General features: G+C 40.9%; 1 protein-coding gene across 2 annotated transcripts; it reads left to right on the forward strand.

Annotated features, from left to right (window-relative positions):
- The first annotated feature begins 61 nt into the window (after positions 1–61).
- Positions 62–9,624, forward strand: LOC111340820 (monocarboxylate transporter 12). Of its 2 annotated transcripts, XM_022947732.2 has the most exons (5): positions 62–634; positions 711–2,187; positions 4,514–5,136; positions 5,640–6,009; positions 6,683–9,624. In XM_022947732.2, exons 2-5 carry the CDS (start codon positions 2,013–2,015, stop codon positions 8,101–8,103), a joined length of 2,589 nt encoding a protein of 862 aa, XP_022803467.2. In that variant the 5' UTR covers positions 62–634; positions 711–2,012; the 3' UTR covers positions 8,104–9,624. The 2 variants fall into 2 exon arrangements, with proteins under 2 accessions (XP_022803467.2, XP_088608448.1); XM_088752322.1 differs by having other exon boundaries at positions 62–2,187.
- Positions 9,625–10,048: the final 424 nt, after the last annotated feature.

Raw genomic sequence — 10,048 nt, forward strand, 5'->3', positions numbered from 1 at the left:
GGTCAATACAGGATCCTCATAAATATGGGGTAATCAGTTTGAAAAACACCGACAATTACGCTGTTATGAGGAAATTGCGTCTTTCAGAGTTATCAAACGAAAAATCAGTCAGTCTCAAGCGAAAGCAGGACTTTTCAACTGTGACTTTTCTATGACATCGCAAACCTGATCGTGTCTAAAATAAGGATAAGTATATATATGGCCATGATGTTTTCAAAATCCTCCTCTTCTCAACGACATTTAGATCTTGTAATGATAAAGTGTAACTGAATATTCAAAGTTCGTTTACGAAGTTGATGTTATGTTTTCGCAACAACGATTCGTCTGCGATTCCACTTAATTCGAAAGTACAGTAATATAACCGGTCTAAAGCGAGCTTTTTCCGGGGAAAAATTCACAGTTTGGCTGCATTACAACGGAGTTATTTTCTAGGCCCTTCGTATCCACGTAGCTGAGTGATAAATAAAAAACGTGTTTGGCTTGGTGTGGATCGTATCCAACCAAAGGTCAAGATTAGCAAACTTGAAATATGCAAATAACATTATGCATAACGAGTAAACCGGTTCATCCACTGTTGACACCTTTCACGTGAAGGAAGCGTGTAGGGCATTCTAGATTTGCGATGATTCAATGTGTATGATCGATATTTGTCCTTGGTTGAAAATCTTTTAACTCTTCAGGCTAATTTTGGTTCTTTTCTTTTTTTTCAGAGCGAAGATATTCATTGTGGTAGGGATTTCGAGGATTTGAAGCAGCAGAAGTGTTGCTTTCTTTCCATCAATTATTTTTTAAAGTTGTCTGAAATGTTGTCTGAATGCGATTTAGTGGCTCTATCTTCGATGGAACGATTCATGAGCAAGTAGATTTTGAAATAGTTACAGAAAATTTGATAGAGAAGCTGGGTCATCTTGCGGCAGAGCAGTGTATGCAACACGGATTTCTTGAAGGTTTCAAAGTCAAGATCTTATTTCCAACTCACCAGAAAAGCAGCATCAACAATGTATAATTCAATTGCATCGCAAAACTACTTATTGACACTGGCGATTGAATAGGATTTAGGAGACCTTAGGATAGTCAGTCAATTCGATGTTTATGTTTATGCCTAATAAATATTCAAGAATGGAGAAAAACAACCTCAATGCAAGAGGTCGCTTTCCTTGGTCAGCGTCGACAGAGCTACAAGGATTTGCAACACGCTTGTTTCGCATTCTATTCTCCGTGGAGGTCCTGGAATATTTATCTGTATACTTGTACGAAAAATTGTACTCTCAAAGGGCAACTAGAAACTAGTCCAGCGGTCTAAAATGGGAATTAAGCAAAATTATTCAACTGTATGCAACTAAACAGGTAATTGACAACTCTGAGCAAGTGTCACGAGTTGGCGAAGGAAACAACAGCAGACTAAATGCTCCGCATTGATTTCTTCCTCGAAGCAATTCTTCCTTTGCATTACGTGAGATAACTCATCAAGCTTTTTGTAAACTAGCGCCGAGAAAAGACTTTCAATGGTGTGACTCTATTTAAAAGTTCTTGCAGCATAAATTACCCTCATTAGCATAAGAAAACAAAAAAAATTCGCTCGCCAAGTTGAGCAAGGCGAATGCAACGGATTGAAAATTTCACGATCTAGCTTCCTACAGAGTCAGAATTCGTGAGCATCAGTACCCTAGCTTTAATTTCTTTAAAAATTTAGAACCAAAAGCGTTTTGAACCTGCAGGTTGTACAACTTGAAAATAATTTTTGGTAACAGCCGGAAACTTGCAAAACCGGTCATGAACCCGGCCTCCAAACTAGACCGACTTGCATGGTTGCAGGAAAATTTTCGATCTAAACCTTGAATCGGCAGTCGTTGGCCGGTACACTTCACACAGCATTTCGAAGAGGGAGTTTCGATGGAAGTTTGGTCAAAAATCGAGTTGAATCGACGGAAAATGGTCGAAATTTTCGACCGACCATTTTAGCAGTGCGCCGTGAATGTGTCAGCCAAGAGCACAGCTGACTTGGAGATCGGATGGAGGGGAAAGCGCTTCGGGTACAGCTCGAACGAAGAGTCGACTCATGTTGGTCGTGGGTAGTATGTTTTTCATCTTTCATCGTTCAGTTTTTAATTCTTGGAACTCACAATTCATTCGGTTCATTCTTTGTGGCATTGTTGGAAGAATTTCAGCGAAGTGAAGCCGAGACTGGTAAGGAAAATTTATATTTTTTTGCCGCAAACAAAGCTTGCGCGCAAATAAAAAATTTATCGCCGTGACAGGTTATTTTGAAAGAAAAACTCTTGCAATTTTTCATGGCAACGCAACTAACACCCCTTGTTTTATAATGATGTACATTTTCCTACAGCGCAGTGTGGTGAGAAAAATCAAAGCGCTTGACATTTCAAAGCCGCTTTCCGCGCGTGAAAAAAAATACTTGTCGTGTTCCCTGTGTTATATAATACCGCATCTAGTTGATATATGCAGACAAGAAAATGGGTCGTCTGCAAACAACTCTAACAAATAAGGCAAGCATAGAGATAATTTCGTCAGTAAATTTGGAAATTTTTTGGAAATTCTGTGCAATCGATTTTCTTTCTCTGGAGTGGTAGATCTTCCGGCGTCAAACGGGAAGTTTTCTGTCTCCTATGTCTGCCGCCTTAACCGATGATGACCTAAGTCTTACTTGATTCACGGCTCAGTAACACAAAGGAAAACCCAAAGTCATGTGACCGCACCCTCAGGGCGAAAGCGGAAAAGAGTTCAAAAGGGTTGATCCTTTCGCTTTCAAGCGACGCCAAGCTACTACTAGAACTTCTGACTTTCAATTTTGTCCGGTAGAGTTTTTTTTCTCGCCTGTCGTCATGTTTTTGTTGACTAGTCACGTAATTAGTTACAATATTACCAGTTTCTTCCATAAACTCCCTGTTGCTACCCACTCGCAGCTATTTGGATCAACTTACAGCCTCTTCAAATATCACGGCATTTATACGCAAAATTGGCCGGTTCCAGCTTCGATGAACGTCGTAACGCCTTCTCATCGCAGCATCAATATAATAAATTACTGGGCAAACAAAAAGAAAGTCGATATTGACGCCGCAGAATTACAGTTAATTCGCTGTTCTCTCGAACACCCGATGTCTCGTGAGGGCGCGTGAGATTTCAAGAAATAAAACCGGATTTGCTTTATCAGGCCTGAATTCACATCGCATGGCACCGGAAATTGTTGAAACGTCATGTGAAACACGAAAAAAAAAAGGCTTGAGGGATCTCCGAAATTAAACGAGAGGAAATGGAATCGATTTCAGCTGTAGAGAGTACGATTAAAGCTTCAAAAAGTAAGCAAAATTTTGCTAGTTTCGTGCGAGTCCTTATTTTGTGGGAATCGGCCAGCGGAAGCATACTAAGCGAAAAATGTCAACGACCCGCTAAACAGGGTTTTCCCGGAGATGAATAATTATACAGTTTTGGTAATCTGCATCAAAATGATGCGTCGCCATGGACGTTGATCCTGGGGTGAATCACCGCACATGATAAAATTATTTCGTTTTCCTTTTCTGATAGAACAAAATAGGTAATAATAAAATTAAAAATCTCGCAGAGTCACGAGTTAAGATCTTGTAAGCAATCTTCTTATTTTGTGTTTCCGCGAGAGGTTTGGAAAGAAAACAGTCGAATTGTTGACAAAATATTCCGTGCAAATTTCAGCAGCTGTTCACACCCCGCTGGTTTAGAGTCCATAAATTTTATCAAAGAGGGCTGTTCAAACTACAGATGTTTATCCGCAGTGTATCCCCGCGTGTACATAGAAAAAACTTTCCAGAAAAAAATTTACGACGAGAGGCAAATATCAAACTCAAATTTGCGTTTTTTTTTTTTAAAATTTAATCCTCTTTCGTCAAGGCCAGTTGATGCACGCGATGGTAACAAGGGAGAGATCGAACATTTTTCTAATTCTCTTGCTGTTGTTATTTAGAGTTAATTTTTCCCCTCTACGAAATTTTCAAGTGTTTCCGGGCGATCGATCGGAGCTTAAAGCAAACAGGCCTATTATCATATTTACGGAATTCCTATTGTATTGAAAGAAAATTATGATCGATTTGAATTCGCAGAATGCATCCCTCATATGCAAACAAACATGAATTAGATGAAATTGCGTAAAAAGACACATTCAGACAATTCTGAGTCTGCAGCGCGTATTTATCCTACTTTACATTTCCCTTTACACTCATTTACTTCTCCAAACGTTCACAGATCAGATGGGGTTCGGATGTCTTCGGATATTTCCAAGTGATCACCATCGGATTCCTTCGGATCAGCTTCGGTTGCTCAGACGTATCAGTTTATTTAGATAATCATGAGGAAATTGTTCAATTCTATTCAAAACCTAAGCTTTTATGTCCGTCTGCAATAGGTTCAGTTATATTTTCCTTGAATGTTTTACATAATAAATTAAGGTTACTCTACTGTAAGCTGTGTTTCATTTACGCACGTTTGAATTTTTTTTAAGTTTATTTTTTATGATTATTTTCAACAGCATGGATTGGCTCGTTGGCCATGGGTATCACATACATGGCAGCTCCAATTGCTACCAGCCTTTGCGACCGCTGGGGATGCCGGGTGGTCATGTGTCTTGGCAGTGTGACTTATATGGCAGCGATGCTTCTGACATCAGTCGTGCAGCACATGTCACTCATGTACATTACATACGGTGTTTTGTTTGGTTTTGCATCCAGTTGTTGTTACTTCTCATCGTTTTACATCCTCATTCTGTATTTTAACAAGCACCTCGCTCTAGCTAATGGAATCGCCGCCGCTGGCGCCGGGGCAGGAACAATGTCCTTGAGCCTGACGGTGGACAAGTTGATCACCTCGTATGGACTAAGAATCACTTTTCGAGGATTAGCGGCATCGTCCCTTTTTCTTTTCTTAGCTGGACTAACTTTCCTACCAATTGACTTCAGAGAAGGAGAAGATGAGTTTTTGAAAAAGGAGGCACTTCTGAAAGAACAAGAAGAGATAGAAATAAAAGACAACTTGATCAAATATATCAAAGAACTGCTGAAGCCTGCTCCAGTGTGGGGAAATAAGGCATTTGGCGCATGGACCGTGGCTTTAGCTATGGTTCTCATTGCGAACTATATTCCCTACATGTACCTGGTAAGTTCATTTAAGCTCCTATATGCAACATATTTTCGTTAAAAAGTCTGATGGATGGTGATGTGGATCTTAAGCGGTACTCAAGCCTTTGTTTCCCACTATCTTTCCTTGCACTCGAAATACATTGAAGAATGCAGCAAGGAATCTATTTTTACTTGCGAAGACCTATCACTCGGACGCGAACGGAGTGGAATCTGGGCACTAATCTGGCGAAGCTCATCTATTGCTCAGAGGCGGATCCAGGATTAAGTCAAGGGGGGTTCGAAGAATTGTTCGAGGGCATGCTCCCCCGGGAGATTTTGAAAATTAGGTCTTCGGAAACATGATTTCCAGCATTTTGAGAGAAAATTTAGGGGATTCGACCGAACCACCCAAACCATCCCCGGATCCGCCCCATGTTACTGTACCCATTCGCTTTCCGAAGTGCCCCGAAATCTACAGATACATGAGCCGTTCATCCCGTTTGTTTCTCTATTTAATATGCGTTGGTTTTATCTCTGTAGATTCGTCTTGCAGAGAGTGTAGGAATACCTTCAGCTCAAGGGGCCCTTCTGGTTGGTTACTTTGCCTTGGCCCAAACAGTCGGCAAGATCTTCTTTGGGAAGCTTGGGGACTCATCCCGTGTCAGCCGTTTGACTCTTACGCAAACAGCTCTTTTGGTCATCGCCGTGGCAGCATGTCTGTGCCCCTTGGCCCAGTCCCACACAGCCCTTCTCACCTACTCCATGGTGTCGGGGCTCTTTGATGGGTGCCTTTGTGTGATGATCGGTCTTGTTACCCATGACATCGTGGGCCGACAGATGATGGCAAAAGCCGTTGGGACTTTGTATGGCATCGTGGCGATTCCAATGACAGTGGGACCTCCTATGGCAGGTAGATGTTAGTTTTTATTCTAGCCTCATTGGCAGTTATTTTCTCTCACGTAACGTAAAACAATATCAGTCTGTGTTGCTTAGCCAAAAGTTAGTAGTCATCAAAATACAAATGAATAAAGGCTGATAGTTTCGAAAGAAACTGTTTGGGGCTGCGTCGGTGGGAGTAACGAAATAATTTGGATATATCAACAAAGTTGAAATGGTAAATTAGCCACCGTAAGGATTACAAAAGCTGAAGTTTCGAGCGTTAGCCCTTCGTCGGAGCGAAGGGCTAACGCTCGAAACGTCAGCATTTGTAATCGTTACGGTGGCTAATTTACCATTTCAACTTTGTTGATATATCCAAATTATGTGTTGCTTAGCGTTCGTCACCCTTATGTTAAGTAGAACATTCAAAATCCATTCCTGGTATTGATTGTGCATTTAAGTGTCATTGTCTGTGCGCCAGCAGATTGCACTTTGCTCAAATTAATTCTCAAAAAAATTTCGCCTTTGTTATTCCCAGGTTGTGCTCGGATTGCACGGAATTCCCGAGTTGAACAGAGATATGCCATGTGGTATTTCTGCTTTTCTCAGCCATCCACGAACCTGCCATTATCAGATTGGACAGATATGGTTCTCAAATTCCTCAGATGTGACAAGATTGCTTCATTCCTATTTTTGTCTTGCAGGTCTCCTTTTTGATAGCACCGGCAGCTACAACATTGTCTTCTTCCTTTCCAGCGGTCTCGTGATTGGTGGAAGCTGCGTCATGTTTCTCATCCCGATTCTATTTCCCGCCAAGCCAAGCCGACTGAAGGTCATTACTCCAGATATCATTTTGTCAATGCCAGATAAGCTGCAAGACAACGATGACATAGGCCTCCTCGAGGGCGATAAAGCCAAATTAAGAACTTCCCATACGTCCTTTAGGAGCTTCGCTAACGACTTGGAGATCTGCAGGAGTCGCTCGCTATTAGACAGGACGCCGAATCTGAGGTCTCGTCCAAGCAGTTTTGTGCTATTTTCAATCGTGCCGGAAGGAAGTTTCAGAGATTTGTCACAGTTAAATGAACGATATTCCAACAGCAGAGAGGCAAGCTACGTGTCTCTAGTAAGACTTTCAGAAATAAAAGTCGACAGCCGAGTCAGCAGCTGTGCTCGGTTAGAACCCGTCGCCGAAGCCGAGATTTCGGATTCAGGTTTGTCTCCCGAGTTCCTTGAAGTAATAAAACCACAAACACCTGTGCCTGAACTGTACGTTACTGCATCAAGGTCATGTGAGTGCATTAACGAGTCTATCAGCCATGTCATGGCTGTAGATCTAAAAGTAGACAGTGCGCCGGCCAAAATTGTCTCCGAATCCACCGAGAGTGGCTTTGCTTCTGAAGAATCTGTCGCAACCACATGTGATAATGGTATCGAGCTTATTTCGTCCAGTTCAGATTTGGATGAAAAACGCCTTAGTGGTTACTCGTGGAATTCAACTGGCAGTGACCTGTCGTGTAAGACTGAGTGTTCTGAGGCTGGCACCGAAGACAGTGGATACGGTGACGAGTCGACGCAAGTACACTGTGTTGCGGAAGGCAGCGTGCAAATAGATGTTCACAGGAAACCTTCCATAAACACTTGCGTCTCCAAAGATAACCTGCAACCAGACTTGAGACAAGATAATGGCTATTGCAGCTGTGAGTCTTCGCTAGATGTACGAAAGAGCTACACTGAGCTCACTGGCAGTGATGACGAAGCGGTTGCTGAGCATGCGCAGAAAGGGCTCTTTATTGAAAACGCAAGCCATTCAAACTTTTACACAGGAGAAAAGAAGAGAAAGGTTTCGGAGGTGTCTCATTGCACATGCGGAGAAGACGAAGATGACGCAGTCAACAAGCTTATTTCAGACGCCAAAGAAATAATTGAACTCAAAAAGCCTTACACATCGGAGTTACCTCAACCACCAGACATCTACAGTGAGTTGTTCGAGGAAGTACTGGAAGAAGTCAATGAGTATGTGGAGAACTTCTCGGAATTAACAGACTACCAGGGCACAATGAAGATATTACCTAAAGTAAGCATGACAGATCTAATATCTTGTGAACAGGAAACAGTTATTTAAATTATGAACGAGTAGAGAAGAGGCTACTGGAGAAGAGCACGAGCGCTGAGAAAAGACTCGGCGCCAGGCTTTCAGATTACTGATTTAGAGAAAGTGAGAGTATTCTAGAACATGGTATTTCTCTCTTAAGACATTTAGGGGCTTACTGCAAGCCACAACGTAATTAGCTATTCCCGTGCTAGAACGTTGTTTTTGTTTAATGTTACAGCGGAATGCAACAGAAGTCAATTTTGATTGTTAATCTGTTAAGTGTACCTGTTGCCAGTTAGTAGCAAGTGGTAGATTTTTTGTCGTCATTACCTGCTTGACGTAGTAATTCAGATTTCAATTCTATGGAAAATGTGGCGTAATGCTTTTGACAAAAAATTTAATCAGAAAAATGAATCACAAGAAAGCTTTCAAATGACTTCCAGTGTATGCGGGTTTTATTAAGAAGCCCTAGTGGATCGAAGGTGTCGTTTAACGGCCGAAATAGAGAATAATCAAATGATAGATACCCTCTGTTAATCAACGGAGATCCGAGAGACAAGTTTGAATCACCTCTCATGGTGTGGCAACTAGTAACCCATCCCCCCTCCCCTCACCAGCGCACTATTTGCTACATGTTACAAACTGGTAATTACAATGTAACCAGTAATTAGAATGGGTCAGAGAGTATTCCCTTGTAACAGAAGGATAATCTTTTACCTTACTCAACTAATTTAAGAGGCTGAATTTCCTTTTATAGAATGCATATCAAACAGGGCTGACAAGTCACATTCCTGACACCAGCCTCGATCCCAGAATCTTTCTCCTCTGTTGAATGGCTTGATTAAAAGAATAGTGGAAGTAAATGAGAACTGGCCTGAAATCGGGGCTGTTCTGGTACGGAAAATTTAGGAAAGGCTATGACAATTAGGTCATTTTTGTCATTGTTGTTGTTTTAAAGATAGACACAACTGTATGCTTGATGAAAGTAAAGCCTGTCTAGCTTTCCTAAGAAGCTTGCCGCAATTTTGAGCGTACAATAAAAGAAAAGATTTTTTTATATATTTGGTAATACGTGGGGTTGGATTAAAACTAAATTATATTTTAATGGTAAAATATGAAGTAAATATGCTTGAGAGCTTTTTATTTTGTCAATCAAAAAATGATATATCTATATAATAAAGTCTGTCTATGGAGTAGTTAGAAGCTTCAGTTTTTGTTTATAGGGTTATGGTTAACGAAAAGAAGCTTTGAAGAAACGGGAGTTTCGGTATATTTATTGCTTTATATATAACTCAGTATATGAAACGAATCTAAACCTTACATCCAAATATCAGTTCACTCAAAGCTCTACTTGAATTAGTTAGAGTATCTGGAGTAATTATTTAAAGGCAGTGTTGCGAAATGTATTTAATGTGTTTTGGGACCCAGTCAGTGAAAATATATAATTAACTGGTTTGCTATTTTTGAAGTTGGTGAACCTAATTAGGAAACTCTTCTATGAAGAGTTTAGTCTAAGCCAGGAAATAAATTATGATTGTTTTGCCGTAATAATTGAGTGTTTGCATTATCCCCCACAGTCTCCGGCTGTTTTTGCCTGTTTCTCCAGATCTCCCAGAGACAGTGTCAAATGTATTGCGTTGGATAGAAGTTTAGGAAACCAATTAAAATAGCGTTATTTTTAATTTTTTTTTTTTTTTTTTTTTTTTTTTGGTGTTCAGCTCAGCCACAAGGCCGCGTCGCTCTCTGCTACAAGACTGTTGTTGTATCTGTTTTCTCTACGTTGCCCGTAGGAGTCTTTCCCCTCTTGTTACTTGCTGGGCCCAGGGAAGAGGCTGACTTAATAACTGGTCCACATCAAGGTTGTTCTCATATTTAGCCCGATAAAATGCGATGAAATGGAGAACGACGTTTTTAATTTCAAAACGCAAAAAATTTGCTTATGTACTAAAAACGTTGACACCACAACGATCCCTGC

The sequence above is a fragment of the Stylophora pistillata genome, chromosome 3, assembly GCF_964205215.1.
Source record: "Stylophora pistillata chromosome 3, jaStyPist1.2, whole genome shotgun sequence".
Lineage (NCBI taxonomy): Eukaryota > Metazoa > Cnidaria > Anthozoa > Scleractinia > Pocilloporidae > Stylophora > Stylophora pistillata.